The sequence below is a fragment of the Mesocricetus auratus genome, unplaced genomic scaffold (assembly GCF_017639785.1).
Source record: "Mesocricetus auratus isolate SY011 unplaced genomic scaffold, BCM_Maur_2.0 Super-Scaffold_100003, whole genome shotgun sequence".
In the NCBI taxonomy this organism is placed as follows: domain Eukaryota; kingdom Metazoa; phylum Chordata; class Mammalia; order Rodentia; family Cricetidae; genus Mesocricetus; species Mesocricetus auratus.
The window spans coordinates 119,134,779-119,152,584 of record NW_024429188.1 but is presented as its reverse complement, the minus strand read 5'-3'; the positions used below and the strand labels follow the sequence as shown (position 1 = coordinate 119,152,584).

At 40.5% G+C, this 17,806-nt stretch overlaps 1 protein-coding gene and 1 pseudogene across 1 annotated transcript; both read left to right on the top strand.

Moving 5' to 3' along the window:
- Positions 1-2,879: 2,879 nt before the first annotated feature.
- On the top strand, positions 2,880-3,818 carry LOC101830134 (olfactory receptor 10K1-like). Its single transcript, XM_005087862.1, has one exon. It carries the CDS (start codon positions 2,880-2,882, stop codon positions 3,816-3,818), a length of 939 nt encoding a protein of 312 aa, XP_005087919.1.
- A 6,524-nt stretch (positions 3,819-10,342) lies between these two features.
- Positions 10,343-10,890, top strand: LOC101829863 (annotated as a pseudogene).
- The last annotated feature ends 6,916 nt before the right edge of the window (positions 10,891-17,806 follow it).

Sequence of the window (17,806 nt, the reverse complement as noted above, 5' to 3'; positions counted from 1 at the left end):
CCCTCCCAGGTACCCTAAGCCCCTTTTCTAGGGTGATCAAGAGTGTGAGAAAAGATTAGGGGAAGATACTATGGAAACTTTCACAGTCTGGCAACTTCTCTGTGTCCTGGAATGTGCTTTGTAGCATCAAATATAATAGGAAAAAGGAAAACCACTTGAATGTCAAAGTAATAAGAGACTGATTAGATCTTAATTTATTTTGATTATACTTTCTAACTCACTATACTATGTGTTACTGATATGTAATTTTAATAAATTATAATTCATTAATTTACAGTGCACTCAAATTATGCAATTCAACCATTAGAAAAAATGAAGTAACTTATTTGTGCTGACTAAAAACATTTCATATATTATTCAGAGTCTTATTATAATAATCAGTTTGTATACCATGATCTCATTTAATGTTTTAATGTGTTAGTAGTTACTGCTCATATATATGTGATTATGGCAGTGTATATGTCTATTAGGATGTGCAACTGTGTATGCCTGTGTTTGTATATATGTATAAGTGTGTGTGTGTGTGTGTCTGTGTGTGTGTGTGTGTGTGTGTTTCTAGACAAGTCTCATGTATCCCAACATGGCCTAGAAATCACTATATAGTTCAGGCTGACTTTGAATAACTGATCAACTTGCCTAAGTTTCCCAAGTTCTCAGTTTACAGCTGCATGCCACCATGCCCTGCAAAATGCATGTTTGTGTGCATAAGACAAAACAGAAAGGAAAGGTTTTTCCTGGAGAATAAGAGAGAAGGGCAGAAGGAGCAGAAATTATTAAATAAACTGATCTTTCTTACTTTTAAATGTTTTGATCATATGTGATTTCTATTTTCAGTGTTTTTGTATTTTCAAGGTGTAGGGCCCAATGAAAGAAAGATATTCTCATATTTCTGTAGCATTGATATGGGAGTAAAAAGTAGAAAAGATTGGGCGTGGCAAAGTTAAAGCCAAGGGTATGCATCCAGAAAAAGACAAACATCCAGAAGCACACTCTTATTCACAGAGTTATTAAAGAGTAATGAAGAGACTGTGGGGGAGGCTAAGTGTGAAGAAGGTGAGAGACTAGGCTGAGTCATAGAAAGGGGTTAAGCTCAAGCTATTTGGATTCCTCTGCCAAACAAAACCATAATCAAAATCAGCTTTCTTATTTTACTGGTACTACTTTGAACCTTGGTTGTTCTAGTAGAAATGTCACATGCCCCCAAAATAAGTTCCTTCAGCAGCAGTCTCACTCCCACAAAGTTCTTAATGCTTAATGATTAAAAAATAGATTTATTTATTTTGTTTTATGTCTATGGGTGTTTTGTCTGCATGTATGTTTGTATACCATGTGTATGCCTCATGCCCACAGAGGCCAGAAGAGGGTGCTATATCCCCTGGGACTGGAGATATGGATGGCTGTGATCCCCTTATGTGAGTGCTAGGAGCAAAGCCTGGCTTCTCTGAAAGAGCAACAAGTACTCTTAATTTCTGAGCCATATCTTTAGCACCTCTTATTGATTCTTGATTTTTCTGAATACCTACCCCCCTTGGAAATATTCCCCATTTCTCATTCCTGTGATGGAAGGGAGCATAGGAAGAAAGCAGAGACTAACAATAAAACTTTTTGTTTCTATTTTGGACCAAGGCAAGAGGAAAGTAAGCTTCTCTGAAATTCAGAAAACACATCAGACAAGGCATTGTTAATTCAACCATTCACTGCTTCCAAGTCTGTTCCAGTTCTTTCTTATTCACTCCATGTTCCTACCCTATGACCTAGTCCAGCCTTTTGCTCCATGTTCTTCTCTAGGCCAGACCTGGTGTCAACTGTGGAGCATGAAGAAATGACAAACTGATAGTCATTCAGAAACTCAACAGGTGAACAGGCTCACATGATTTATTGATGCTCCTAATAAGTACCAGTCATTGCTTTAGAAGCAGAATGAGACACCATTCTGGAACCCAGAATGGGGTAAGATAGAGAGTGAAATAATCAAATAACTATAGGAATCAGTGGTAAACAAGGCTGTAGGAGCATAGGAAAGGAACTAATTCAACCAAGATGTTAGAGGAGACATTTAGGAGGTAGCACAAGAATTTGGGTGTACAGGGCTGGAGAGATGGCTCAGATGTTAAGAGCACTGTCTGCTCTTCCAGTGGTCATGATTTCAATTCCCAGCAACCACATGGTGGCTCACAACCATCTGTAATGAGATCTGTTGCCCTCTTCTGGTTTGCAGGAATACATGCAGGTAGAACACCATACATAATAAATAAATCTTTTAAAAAATGAGGGTGTCTACAAAGAGCTGAGAAACAGGAAAGAAAGCAGCTACTGCAAGGTATGCAGTGTTCCTTTCTAGCTTTCTGTTCATTGCCCATTGACTGCAAAAATTAATGGGAGTTTGGAGGTAGTAGTAAGGAGATAACAATATAACTAATGTACCTAAAATTAACTCATTATACCTTCCTTCCTACAGGAATTCTTTACATCACTTCAAACCAATAACATTACAACTATAGTCTACATTTAAACCTTACTTAACGCATCCATCTCAGCCTCTACTTCTATCTCAGGTAACTGTTCAAAATATATAGCATGTTTGTTGGAGGCATTGCCTTAAGGTATAGGAAAAAACAACTTCGCATTTAGAGGCCATGTGTGTTGGTTGACCTTCACAACTCAATAGATGAATTAAAGTATTCTCACACAAGCAGTCTTTCATTCTATACCAGCAAAGTGCAGAATTTTAAAAGCTGGTAGAATGAGCTTAAGGGTTATTCCTGGAAGAGCAGACTAAATTCCCATCCATGAAAAGTGCTTTAGGATTTCTCATGGCTTAGAGAATTTCTAGAAAAGTCACCTTTCCAGTCCAATAGTTCTACAAAGGAGAATAAAAGATGGAACCATTGAAGAAAAACCACACCTTAAGCTCTGAATTTATTATTTTAGGCTTTGGGGACCTGGCTGGACTAGAGATACTCTTTTTTGGACTCTTTTTAATTATGCATCTCATCACCCTAGCAGGCCATACAACTATTGTGCTCATCACCTTCATCGATACCTGTCTCCAGACACCCATGTATTTCTTCCTTCGGAACCTATCTGCCATTGAAATTTGTTACATATTAGTTATTGTCCCTAACATGCTGGCCAATTTCCTGTCCAAAAACCAGCGAATCCCCATCCTGGGATGTGCTCTGCAAATGCACCTCTTCATTGCCCTGGGTGGAGCAGAGTGTTTCCTCCTTGCCGCAATGGCCTATGACCGTTTTGTGGCTATCTGCAACCCCCTGCGTTACACACTCATCATCACCAGGGCACTCTGTCTGCAGATGTTGGCTCTAGCATGCATCAGTGGTTTCACACTTTCACTCACCCTTACAACACTGATATTCCTTCTGCCCTTCTGTCAGTCCCATGTCATCAACCATTTTTTCTGTGACATTCCTGCTGTTCTATTCTTAGCCTGCTCTGACACACGGGCCAATGAGATTGCAGTCTTCCTTGTCTGCATGCTGATTCTGTTGATACCTTTCATGTTGATCCTGTTTTCCTATGGATTCATTGTTGCTGCCATCCTCAGAATCCATTCAGCAGAAGGCAGAAGCAAAGCTTTTTCCACCTGTGCTGGACATCTGCTAGTCTCTGTTATGCACTATGGCTGTGCAATATTCATCTACATTCGTCCCAAGTCCTGCTACACCCCGGAACAAGACAAAATTGTGTCCTTAATCTATACCAATGTAACACCAATGCTCTACCCTATGATCTATAGCTTGAGGAACAAAGAAGTCAAAAGTGCCCTCAGGAGACTCCTGGTGAGCCACAACCAATGAGGTGGCAACCCAATGCAAGTTGAAATGGAACGCACAGCCCAAGAACTCTAACCAGACCCTTTTTCAACAGCTTAGCCATCTCACTGAACACTTTGTATGTCCATGCTCTCTTTGGGGGCTTCTACATGGTTCTGGGTATACGTGAAACTTACTGCTCACTTTTCTGTATTTTGGAAGATGAAAGGAGTCTTAAAGATCTTTTGAGGTGTGTAAAGGGATTCAGAGTTTCCTACGGCTTTGAAAATCACTACAATATTCTGCATTTTTAGATGCTTTTCTGTTACCCATCAAAAACAATTTCATCCATCATCAGTGTCCTTATCTCTAGCAGTGCTCCTGATGATGGATGAAGAAGGTGATAGAATGACCCAAATAAAGCTTTTCTGGCTAAAGAACCAAGAAGAATATAAATATAAGAAACTTCACAATCAAAACTAGGTAAAGAATTATAAATGAATAAGCAGCACATAATCTAAATTCCTCTGCCACCAAAAGATAGCTTAGACATTGCTTGAGAAACAATGCAAAGTGAAGCAGCAACACTAACATTACCAATGGCAGTGTTGAGAATCTGCAATCTGCCTACACTGTCATCTACCCTCAACTTCCCTATCATCTTCCTTAAGGCACTTTTGTATGGGATTTGTTTCCTTTCACTCTGGGCCAAATTACCCCTCATTGTTCACATCTTGCTAAAGGACCAACCTATCCTTTAAAGCCATGCAGACTGCCCATAGCTGATCCAACAGCTGAAGGAGGTGCCCCTTCTCTATTACCACATGTGCTTATGAAGTTTTAGTGCTATAACTGTTTATATGCCTCCATTACCAGCCTAGGAGCTCCTTGGAAGTGAAAACTATGATTAATTTCTATTATCCTAGCACCTAGCACATAACAGGTACCTAAGAAATGGTCATTTTGCTGAACTATGAAATCCCATGAGCTTTGGAACATGGACGTCTTCAGATGTTAATTGATTGTATACTTCTCTCTCTCTCTTTGTGTGTAGTGTGTTTGTATGTGTGTTCATGTGTGTGAAGATACATGTGTGTGTATGAGATATGCATGTAAAGGTGCATACATGAAAGGAACAGGTGCATGCATTTATGTGGATGTAGGGGTCAGAGAGAAATTTGGGGTATTATCATTTCACATTCCTCATGTGCTGTTTATGTTTTTTGAGAAAAGGTCTCTCACTGGCCTTGAGCTCAGCAAACCAGCTAGACCGGATATTCAGTGAGTTCTAGTGATCTATCTGTCTCTATCCTTCCAACTCTAGGGCTAAAGCACATACCATTATGTTTAGAATTTTTAATGTGTCCTAGGGATCAAATTCAGGTCCTTGTGCTCATGTACTTTATGATTAAGCTATCTCTCCAGCCTTTAAAGTTTTTTAATAGCCTATCTAATTGACTGAAATGTCACCTATGACTCAGGGACAAAAATTAGGTGTACTGATTATGAGAAAAGAATTGCTGATTCCATTTCATATCTTGAATTAATGAACACCTCAATTGTCCAGGTACTGGATCCAACACTGGGAATACAGAAAGGTTAAAGACAAGGTTCCTGTCCTCAAGGAGCTGGCAAACCAGCCTGGGCTATTAGAAACTAAAACAACCAATTTTAACAAAATGGTTACTTCCTGTTTGTTCATTCCTCCAACCAAATATGGTAACCCTCATTTGTCTTGAGGGAACTTGGCCCCTTCTTGGACCCTTCATTAAACAAATAAACATGACCATGGCCATATTTCTCCAGACTTTGTATTCAATCAACAATTAATTTTTGTTTGGATAGAACTGAAAAAAGCATTCCTAAATAATACATGGAACAGAAAGTTTATGAACACTACCTATCTACAACCTTGCTCAACTTTATCCTTCCTGTAACCTCTGTCATGATGCCTAAGCTCTGAGTCAGTCCTTGTAATGGTCAGATATAGAGTTATTGTATCTGGGAGTACAGTAACAATGAAGAATATAGTGTTGTGGGGGAAACAGTTCTCTACATCCTGGCCAAAGTAACACCATTTTGCAGCTGGGCACCATTTAGTTGTTTTGTATACCGAGGCTGTATGCATACTGCAGCAAACACAGCCTTCTGTCCAATAGTTTGACAGTGTGCATGCTGTGAACTTTGAAATTTCTCTTTTTTGCATAAAGAATTCTTGTATTTAACTTAAAAAACCATGTGGTACTTTAACTACTAAAAAAAGGCAGAGTAATAGAAACTCAAGTGACCTTAGTTTCCACCATTCAAAATAGACAAAGTTTATTTTTCATAATGTAAAGAATCCGGAGTAAGTTTCAGTAATGGGAATAAATTGTTACAACAGAATATACAAAAAACACTGAATTTTTTTATCTGTTGAGTTTTTAAGAAATATAAACAGAGGGGTTTTCAGGAATAATTTATACACAGAAAGTTAATTTACGTAACAAATTGGCCATAATGTTATCTTTTAAAAACTTGTTTCAAAATCCCAGCACAATTCTTCACAGAACTTGAAAGAACAATACTCAAACTTTATAGGGACCTTTGAAATTTCTAATGAAGACAAAGATGTCATATATGTCCCCTATACACACACAGTTCCTTTCTAGGTCTTATTTATTTCTGCCATCTTCTGGGAGCAATATAAACTTAGAGCTCTATAAATTAAGAACTTGGTAGGCATAGGTTGGTAATGTCAGTAAGTGCAGCTGCCTATAAGCTATCCAATACTCTGTAATTAACTAATTTACTTGTCAAGCTGAACTTGTCCAAATCATTCTATGGTCTCTGTTGTCCTAATTCAGAGGCCAGAAAATTGGCACAATCAGATCCTGAGGAAAAAAACTCAACATACTCACATATGATTCAGGGTGGAGAATTCACGGAAATTTCAGGCTGTTCATACTCTTCTATGTGATATGGAGTTTTTTGATTACTTGATGAAGGTATTTTGCTGTGAGTATGAACATGCACTCAGAACATCTAACAGACAAGGGATAATATGCAGCAGTCTCTGAAAGTATTACTATGGGACAAGATTGTAGGAAATGGGTGGCTGTAGTGTGACATGACACCTTCTATGGGCAATAGAACATGCTACTTAAGTGAGGCTATTTTCTTAGATGTTGTGTGATGTTTTGATTGAATTCAGACAATAGAAAGTTTACTTTGAGTCAGAGGGTGGAGCTAGCCACACCTGGCTAAGATTAACCATAGAGATCTTAGAAGACTGAGGACAGACAGGAGACAAGAAGTAGTAAGGCAGGGCTGAGAGAGGATCTTGCGTTTTTCAGATTGAGGAACAGAAGACAGAGGAGGTCACTGGTGGCTTTTCCATTGCTTCTCTGATCATTTAGGTTCTTACTCCGATATCTGACTCCTGATTTTTTTGTTTTTTTTTTCAAAAACAGGGTTTCTCTGCATTGTTTTGGAGGCTGTCCTGTAAATCACTCTGTAGACCAGGCTGGCCTTGAACTCACAGAGATCGCCTGCCTCTGCCTCCCGAGGGCTGGGATTAAAGACATGTGCCGCCACCACCCGGCTCTGACTCCTGATTTTTTATTGAAAAAGAATAATTAGATAAACACTTAAGAGGAAAATTTCTCAGGCTGTAAATTAGTTTTTGACTTGACAAGAAAATTAGAAATAAGGGGACAGTATGGAGAAAAGTAATCTTGGTGTTCCTGCCATCACTACACTCAACAGTGAGTTTTCCATCCAGTACATCACTGGACTGTACCTTCCTTGATCCTCTGTGTGAAAAATATCAATTTAATGTCTCCCTGTTCTCTGGGAAAATAGATTTATGTCATATCCTGAAAATAATTGTAATTATAGTTAATATATGAAGATTTGGGATCTGCTTCTTTGCTTGTACTGTTTTATTATGTAGCCATTTATATATGTTTCTTTATGTTTGATATACAATTTATATTCATCTCTTTTTAAGAAATTAGTACATTGTGTTACATCGTTATGTTTCGAGACTAAACCTTCATGTAAAATATTTTTAGTAAACTAAAGAAAACAATGAATAGAAAGGAACTAGTTAGTAGGAGATAGATTCAAAGAAAGTTGTAAGAATTTTTTTGGTAAGAACTGATTTCTATCTCAAGACCCAGCAATACCACCCTTGGGCATATACCCAAAGGATGTACACTCATACAACAAGGACGTCTGTCCCACTATGTTCATAGCAGCATTATTTGTAATAGCCAGAACCTGGAAGCAACCTAGATTACCCTGAAATGAAGAATGGATAAAGAAAATGTGGCAAAAGAAAGAAAGAAAATGTGGCACATCAACACAAAGGAGTACTACTCAGTGATTAAATACAAAACAATGACATCTTGAAATTTGCAGGCAAATGGAAGGAACTAGAAGAAACCATGCTGAGTGAAGTAACCCAGACACAAAAAGACAAACATGGTATGCACTCACTCATAAGTGGATATTAGGCATAAAGTAAAGGATAACCAGCCTACAGTCCACAACCCAGAGAAGCCAGGAAACAAGGAGGATTCCAAGAGAGACATACATGGTCCCCCAGAGAAAGGGAAAGGGACAAGAGCTCCTGAGCAAATTGGGAGCACAGGGGGAGGGGGAGGGAGTTAGGAGAAAGAGGAGGGGAGAAAGGGAGAGGGGAGGAGAACATGAGGCATCTGGAAGATCAAGTTGGGGGAAGGACAGAGAGGAGAGCACGGAAAGGCATATCTTGATAAGGGGGCCATTATGGGCTTAACTATAAACATGGCACTAGGGAAATGTCCAGAGATCTACAAGGATGATCCCAACTAAGAATCTAAGCAATAGTGGAGAGGCTACCTTAAATGTCCTTCTCCTATAATGAGATTGATTACTACCTTACATGCCAGCCTAGAACCTTCATCCAGTAGATGATAGAGCAGAAGTAGAGATCCAAAGCTAAGCACTGGGCGGAACTCCTGGAATCCAGTTGCAGAGAGGGAGGAGTGATGAGCAAAGGGGTCAGAACCATGCTGGGGAAACCCACAGAAACAGCTGTGTTAGTATTCAGGCATCTGCACTGACCTGTCCTTAGGGTTCTGACAGGATACTCCCTCAGTTGCAGTCACCAAGAGCACCACCTGTGCACATTCACTATGCTTCACCTCCCTTCCTTCTCTCTCTCTCTCTCTCTCTCTCTCTCTCTCTCTCTCTCTCTCTCTCTCTCTCTCTCTCTCTGCCCTCTTTCCTCTCTCCTACTAATCCTGTCTCCAGCCTTGCCCCTCCCCTTTTCCCTTTTTTATGATACCTTTCCCTAATAAAAACTCCCTCTGCTTGAACACTGTCATATGGCGTCTTTCTCTCGCATGCTGCTTTTCTTAAATTACAACAAACTGACCTGAGCAAGTGGGAGCTCCCTGACTCCAGACTGACATCTGGGGAAACTTCATAAGACTGAACAAGGTCCCCTGAACATGGGTGTCAGTTGGGAAGCCTGGGCAGTCTATGGGGCCGCTGGCAGTGGAACCAGTATTTATCGCTAGTGCACGAATGGACTCTTTGGAACCCATTTCCTATGGAGGGATACTCTCTCAGCCTACATACAGGGGAGAGGGCCCCAATCCTGCCCCAAATGATGAGACAGACTTTGGTGATCCCCCATGGGAGGCCTCACCCTCTTCAAGGAGTGGATAGGGGTGAGATGGGGAAATGCTGGGTGGAGTGGGAGAATAGGTATGAGAGGGAACTGGGATTAGTATGTAAAATAAGATTATTTTAAAAATAAATAAGGAACGGATTTCACATTGCAAAAGAAGACTTTGTCCTGAAATAAAATAAATGGATGAAAATAAGGGCAAAGCAAAGAGTTAAAAAACATGTTGCAGGAATAATGTGGCAGGATCTGAGCCATATTGATATGCCACATGATACAGATGATAGTAAACCAAACATTGATAAGTTTATGGAAAGCTCAGAACAGTAAGTCAACTAGGTAGGGAGGGGATTGGGATGTGTATGCTTCGTCTACAGCATCATCTATGTTGGAAGCATAGAATTTCATGGAGTAGGAGCTCTCAAAGTAGCTCCTCTGACACAGTGGCAAGGGTTGCCTAAAATAAGGGCCATACAGAATGACCAGGAATTTCACATTGTAATGTAAATATATTGATACCCTTCTAATGTGCAGACCACTTGGCATCCTATAGCTTAAGGCAACTTCATAAAATATAGAGGGCAATGGACATCTGTATATGGACACAGATATGAAATAGTATAAGAAGCCCAAGCAGTTATTCTCCTCCAGGAGTATATGGTTTCTATTTATTCCCTACAAGAAAACACACAAGGAGAAAATGTACCTCTGAGACAAGCTACATACCATGTCAGAGAATTTCACCTGTCTGAGAGTACAAATAATAAAGGCTGGATGAAATGAGAGGCAGTCTCCACCTGCCCCACATATAGTAGTTAAGACTAAACCAGAGGAATATGAGGATATCATAGCCTCCCTCAAAGAATTAAAAAATATTCATAGAGCTCTCTTTACCCCATCTAATTTGAGAATGAAGAATATTCTCAGCAATGAAACAGTTGACATTCTAGAAAATGTCAACACCACTCTGAAGGGTCACACAACCATTGTGAAGGGCCTTGGGGGAGCCCTCCAGAGGGACTTCAACCACAGCAATGTAGAACTGAGTCCTTGGAAAGGAGAAGAGGCATTGGACTGACAAGTAATAGGGTCATAGAAAGAAACTAAGCACTGTCCAAACAATCTGCAGTCATTTTCAGAACATGATTGAGGGTGTTATGATGGTCTTTCATTACAAGATGAGGTCTCTGTGAGCTCACTTCCCAATCAAAGTTTTATTCAGGTTGAAATCCAAAATTTCTTGTGTGAAAAATACATCAACAGGGTTTGGTTGAGAACAGGTGTTGGTTGTTCTGTCTCTCAAGCCCAGAAGAACGAATTCATCCTTGAATAAAGTTATTTTGAACTTGTTTCAATTCAGTGGCTCAGATGCAGCAAACCACGACAGTTAAAAACAAGGATATCAGAAAGTTTTTAGATGACATCTATGTGTCTGAACAGTGCAACAGTTCCCTTTGATGAGTAAGATCTAAGTTACTCAGCTCCAGAAACAAGATCTGGAGTATCTTTGGGAACAATAAAAAAACCTGTATTGAAAAAATACTTCATAGAACTGGAGAGATGGCCCAGCAGTCGAGAGTAATACTCTCCCCACTCATGCTCTTGTACCCAACATTAATCTCCTGACTATAAGCAATTGATACAAGTCACGGTATTCTTTTGGATTTCTTACACTTTCTTTTAGTATTCCATTGAGTTCTGGAACCAATTTGTATTTATTTGGAATGGACAGCAATGGACTTTCAGGGTACTTGTACAAGGTTACTTACACAGTCCCTCTAACTATTGCATGTTATAAGATGGTGGTTTGTAATCTTGATTTCTTATCATGGCCACCAACTGTGAAATGTTTCATTATTGTCTTAGGGTTTCTATTGCTGTGACAAAACACCATGACCAAAAGCAACTTGGAGAGGAAAGGATGTATTTCATTTTACAACTCTCAGATCACACTCCATCACTGAGGGAAGTCAGGGCAGTAACTCACGGCAGGAGCTGATGTAGAGGTCACAGAGAAGTGCTGATTACTGACTTGCTCCTCACGGCTTGCTCAATTTGTCTTCATCTGTAACTCAAGACCACTTGCCCAGCGGAAGCACCACCTACAAGTGATCTGGAAGCCCTCCCGCATCAGTTCTTAATGAGAAGCTAGGTAAAAAGGAAGACCCTAAGAGGGACATGTAAGGATGACCCCAGAAAGGGGAAATTGTTAAGATCTCCTGAGTATACTGGGAGGAGATGGGGATGGGAACATGAGGGATTGATAGAGATGGCCAAGTTGGGGGAGAGAGTGAGAGGGAGAGCAATGAAAGAGATATTGTGATAGAGCGAGCCATTATGGGATTAGGGAGAAACCTGGTTCTAGAGAAATTCCCAGGAATACACAAGGATGACCCCAGCTAAGACTCCTGGCTATAGCAGAAAGGGTTCCTAAACTGTCTTTCTCCTGTAATCAGATTAGTGACTACCCTAACTGTCATCATAGAACCTACATCCAGTAAGTGATGGAAGCAGATGCAGTGACCCACAGCCAAGCACTGGGCTGAGCTCCTGGAGTTCAGTTGAAGAGAGGGAGAAGGGATAATATGAACATGGGGGATCAAGAGCATGGTGAGGAAAACCACAGACAGCTGATCAGAGCTAGTGGCAGCTTACGACTCTGGACTGACAGCTGGGGAACCGGCATGGGACCAAACTAGGCCCTGTGAATGTGGCTTGATCTGTTGGGGGTGGCTGACGGTGGGACCAGGACCTATCTTAGGTGAATGAACTGACTTTTTTGGAGCTATTCCATATGGTGGGATGCCTTGCTCAGCTTTCATACAGTGGGGAAGGGTTTGATCCTGCCTCAACTTGGCATGCTGGAGTTTGTTGACTCTTCAAGGAAGACCTCACACCCTCTGAGGAGTAGATGGGGTATGGAAGGAGGAAGGTGGGGGCAGGAGAAGGGGAGGGAAGAGGAAGTGGAGTTGGTATGTAGAATGAAAAAGTAAATTAAAAAAAGAAAATGCCCCACAAGCTTGCTTATAGGCCAGTCTTATGGATGCATTTTCTCAACTGTGGTTCCCTCTTCTCGGATAACTCTAACTTATGTCAACTTAGCAAAAATCTAATAAGGACAGTTATATACATGAAATTACATTAATCCATGAGTATTTTATAGATTTAGAAAAAATCTGGAAGATACATAATTGGACCTGAAGAGATATAGGGGTCAATCCCCATAATGTCCTAGGGCCTGACATAGCAGTAAAATTTTAGGAAATTTTATGGTCATGTAAGATATCTATAGTATCTGAAAAGGTCATTGAGAACATTTTGCAGCAGCCTGTACTAATGAATTGAAACAATGATGGGTGTAGTTTCTAAGACTTCTGTGGTATTGGCAATTTTTTGTACCCCATCTTTTCAAGTTGCTCATCTCTTATAAGATGATAGAATTGGATCCAAGGGTTCAAGAAGCTTTTGATTAAGTTAAGATTTTTGTGCTACACATTGGACTTATTTCTACTGTGTTTCATGGCTGACACCAGAGTCTTGTGGAAAAGGGTGGAAGCCAAACATACAACTGCCAATCATATATAAATACCTTTAGCAGATAAAATCCATCACTGAACTTCCTTCAGTGAGGGTAAAAACAGCTTATCCAATAATAGGTTAGATTAAAGTCCCCTTGGACAAACTCCTTTCTAGCATTGCTCAAAATCAGATTCTATGAAAGTAGCATATGCACTTGCATAGTTGTAGCAATGTGGAGTCTTATCTGCTACTCCTGTTACAAATGCATGCAAAACATACATATTGGGACTGGTGGCCTCATTTATAACTACTGGGTACCTGATGAATCTGTCCACTGGGCACATTAAAATCAGAGCATGGTGGTGGGGCAACATATCCTGGAAAATAGCAAAGGCTTTGGTCATCTCCAGAAAGTATTCTAACATTTTACATGGTACACAAACACATGAAGTTCATTTCTAGCTATGGCATCTAAAAGTGATTTACTAGTTGGACATACACATAATTCAACATGTTGTTCAAATTCAAAGGTAAACATTTCTTTTATGTCTGCTTGGGAAATTCATGCAATGTAGTTTTGCCCCCTTGGTGCCTATCTCAATATGTTTTTAGGTCAGGGACAAGGCTAAAAATGCCTTTGTGGTAAGATGGTAAATAAAATCTATGGCTGGAAGCCCAGAAATAAATGCAGAAGGTAGATTTTAAAAATCTCTAGTATTATTGATGATATGTTTAAAGATAGGCTGGCATTGACTCCGGATATAGCAAAACACCTATTTGGATTGTAGTGAGGAGTACATGGAAAGATGCATGGAGAATCACATTTAGCACAGGGCCCAGAATCTAGGTGCCAAACCAACAACAATGAGGATTTTCCATAACTTAGGAAAGTATTAGGCTGTACATCTATCCCAGAGTTGGGTAATGTCTCTTAGGCTAGGCATACTTGGCTATCATGAGGTCTTTGCTGGGAACTTATGCAATTTATGTTGTTCAAAAGAAAATTGAAGTGTTGGCTACAAGAAATCCATATAGCTCTTGAGACAGAAAAGGCAAATGGCAATAAGAGAAATACTGGTCCAAATAGTAACTGACAACTTTCTACTATAGCACAACAGGGTTCTATGCTTCAAGGGACACACCATGCTCTTATATCCTGTGGTGGGCAGTCATTCACTTGAGCAAGCTTATCTTGGTTCTTCTTTTTTTCCTTCAAGAATCTTTAGCTCACATTGCTTGAATCACATTCCTGGTTCTTAGGTTTATATCTTTGTGACTGGATGTAATGGGCATGATCATAAGAAACCAACATGAGGGAACTATAATGTTGGAGTTATTCAGTAGTGTAACTGTGATAACAGTTACAAAAGGTAATAAATCCTCTTCTTTCAGAATGAACCAATAAAATATTGACAATTACTTCCACTCTATGAAGCATAGATTTTCTTAAATGTTCTTTTCTTTTGGAGATCTGGGCATACCTCCCATGGACTCTTCTTGTTACCTAGTCTCTCTGGGTCTGGGTCTCTTCAGGATTCCAAGAAGTTCCTCAAGTATCTGGAAAATAGATATTTGTTTAATTTCCATTTTCCTCAAATTTATTCACTTGGTCCTGTCACTTTTTAGGCTTAACTACTACAGGTTGATGTTTTCAAATGTTTATTACATTCTAAACTTTTCTTCTATGATACATAAACAGGAAAGCAGTGGTATTAAATGTGTTCAGGTGAAGACTGGCCACTATGGAGAAGAGGGCCTTCTATTTGCTAAGCACTTGCCTTGTATGCATGTATTTTTGCATGTTTCAGCATATCTGAGTTTATATGTGAGCACTTGAAGAAACAGAATACAAATGCCACTGTATAATATTGACAAAATGTCAATGAAGCAAGCCATCAGTGGCTCTCTTGAGGATAACTTTCAAGGCCAGATAAAAATATTGCAGAATTTTACAAAAATTGCTTTTTGGAAACATCTTAAAGACACAGAAAGAGAAAAAACTCCATTGTGTTGGCCCCATAGTGTCTACCCTGGACCCAATGCTCAGTGACATCAGGGACTTCATTATAGTACAGTCCTCCTAACTGTATGCATAATAGGGTACCAATTAGAAGAATTTCAGAGGAAAAATTCAGCTTTTAATGAATTATACAGGATAATTAAAACTTCAGCAAAGCAGATCACTTGGGAACTAATTAGAAGTTTTTCTTAACAATTGGTGAATAACTTTCTTAATTTTGTTTTGCTTACAAATGTGATATATGTTAACCATAAAAATTAGGCAACTATGGAAAAGAATGTGAAAATCCACCACCATCTTGTCATTAAAGGAAGCCATAAAGAAAACGTATATTATTTAGACAAAATAATTCCTATTTAGCGTTTAGAGCAATGATTACAAGAAAATTGCCCAGTAAGTATCATTGGTTTTTACTGTTCAATTGCGAGTGGATTCAAGAAAAGTATGTACCTATTCACAAATCAAATAAAATTCACCTAAATTTTCTTTTTAATATTTTGTTTTATTTATATATACTAATTGAATACATTATAGTTATAAATAATTCAAACAATATGGAAATATTCCTACATGTAATATTCCTTCACACACAAGACATTAGTTTAATAAGTCAGTGTTCATTTGCCCATTCTTATTTCCAATTATTCATTTTATTTATTTATTATTATTTTGGTTTTTCAAGACAGGGTTTCTCTATACCTTTGAAGCCTGTCTTGGAACTTGCTCTGTAGACCAGGCTAGCCTCAAACTCATGGAGTTCCCCCTGCCTCTGCCTCCTCCAAAGTGCTGGGGTTAAAGGTGTGCACCACCAGTGGCCGGTTCATTTCATTTTATTTATTTGATAGCCACTTGCACCTCAGATGTGTCTTCCAAAGAGTATGGGACTGAGGTATTCATTTTTTCTTCATTCTGCTTTCATACAGCACATCCTGACCAAACAAAGCCTCCCTTCCCTCCTCTCCTCCCAGTCCTCCCCTACCTCCTCTTTCCTTCAGATATACTTCTCTTCCATTTCCCTTAAGAAAAGAGAATGACTGTGAGGAGCCGCCCTCACTATTGCTATCGCCATTACAAGATGGCGCCGACATCCATTGTCGGTTGGAGTCCACTGTTTAAGCTCTGCCTCTCCCATGGCGTCATCTGGGGTGATGAGCAAACCACCAATCCCGGTTCTACACGTCTCACTCGGAGCTCCTAGGCTTATATAAGGGGCTGGGTTTCTTGACTCGGGGTTTCCCCCTCAGAAGCTGATCATCTGTCTCTCAAGATGCATTAAAGCTTTACTGCAGAAGGATCCGAGTGTCCTGTGTCGTTCTTGCTGGCGAGACTGTGGCGCGGGACATCTGGTGCCGAAACCCGGGAACTCTTCAACATCGCCGGCACCGCGGGAGACCCCTCGGAAGACGGGGCGGATTCAGAACTGCAGGGAGGTAAGCTCAGAGAGATATGCTTGATCCTGAACCCCCCCTTTTTCGACTTTGGCCTTAATTTGTCACCACCGTGGGACGGGTCAGTGGAGGCTTTGGTTTTAGTCCTGTTTGTCCTTCTTCTTCATCGTGGCTGGTGCTAACAGAATGGTGTGGTCAGTAAAGGAGTCAAGAGCCGTTTTTTTACTTTTGTTTTGCCTCCAGCCGCGCCATTAGACGGATAAGCCGCCAGCGCAATGGGGTCGTCACAGTCAGCGGTTACTGCCCTACAGACTGTGCCATTTGGAAGCTAGTTAAAAACTGCTTGGAGGATGAGGCCTGTCACCCTGCTATAGTAGAAAGTCAGGGAACCTTAGAGGAAGTTCAGGATAGCATGTCAGAAACTGAACGGAGTGAGAGAATGGGAGCTCGCAAAAGGAAAGACATGTCTAAGAAAAAAGGCCCTCCCCAAGAAGTTAAGAAAGGGGGAGAGAAAGAAGGGAGTGATCATTCACCCCCTAACAAATCTAAGGAAAAGAAAAAGCCAGAATCTAGCCTATACCCTACAGTAGAGCTAGAAGCCTTGGAGTTAGATAATTCCGATTCTGACACTCTGGATTCTAGCGAAGTAGCTGATCTAGAGGAGGAGGCGGCATGGTATGAGGAAGAAAGATATCACCCTGATAGACACCGGCCACTGAAAACAAAAATGAATGTGAGGCCACCGCCTATAAATCCGGCGGGCTCACGCCCCTTGGCGCCTCCGCCGTATGAGCTTCGGCTGAATACTGGTACTGACTCCTTTTTACCTTTAGAGGAACGGAGAAAAATACAAGTGGCTTTCCCAGTATTCGAGAATGCGGAAGGCGGGAGAGTACATACCCCCGTAGATTACAATCAAATCAAAGAATTGGCCGAATCCGTTCGTAATTATGGGGTCAATGCTAACTTTACCACAATACAGGTGGAAAGGCTTGCTAATTTTGCCATGACTCCCACTGACTGGCAGACGACAGTGAAAGCAGTGCTTCCCAACATGGGACAATACATGGAATGGAAGGCTCTCTGGTATGATGCAGCCCAGGCGCAAGCTAGAGTTAATGCCACGGCTGGAGATGAGAATCAGAGGCAGTGGACATTTGAAATGCTGACAGGTCAGGGTCAACATGCCCTTAATCAAACTAACTACATCTGGGGCGTCTATGGTCAGGTGTCGGCTGCCGCCATTAAAGCATGGAAGGCCCTCACAAAAAGGGGAGAATCCAGTGGACACCTTACAAAGATTGTCCAAGGACCCCAAGAGCCATTTTCAGACTTTGTGGCCAGAATGACCGAGGCCGCCGGTCGCATCTTTGGTGATTCAGAACAAGCTATGCCCCTGATTGAGCAACTTGTCTATGAACAAGCAACCCAGGAATGTCGAGTGGCT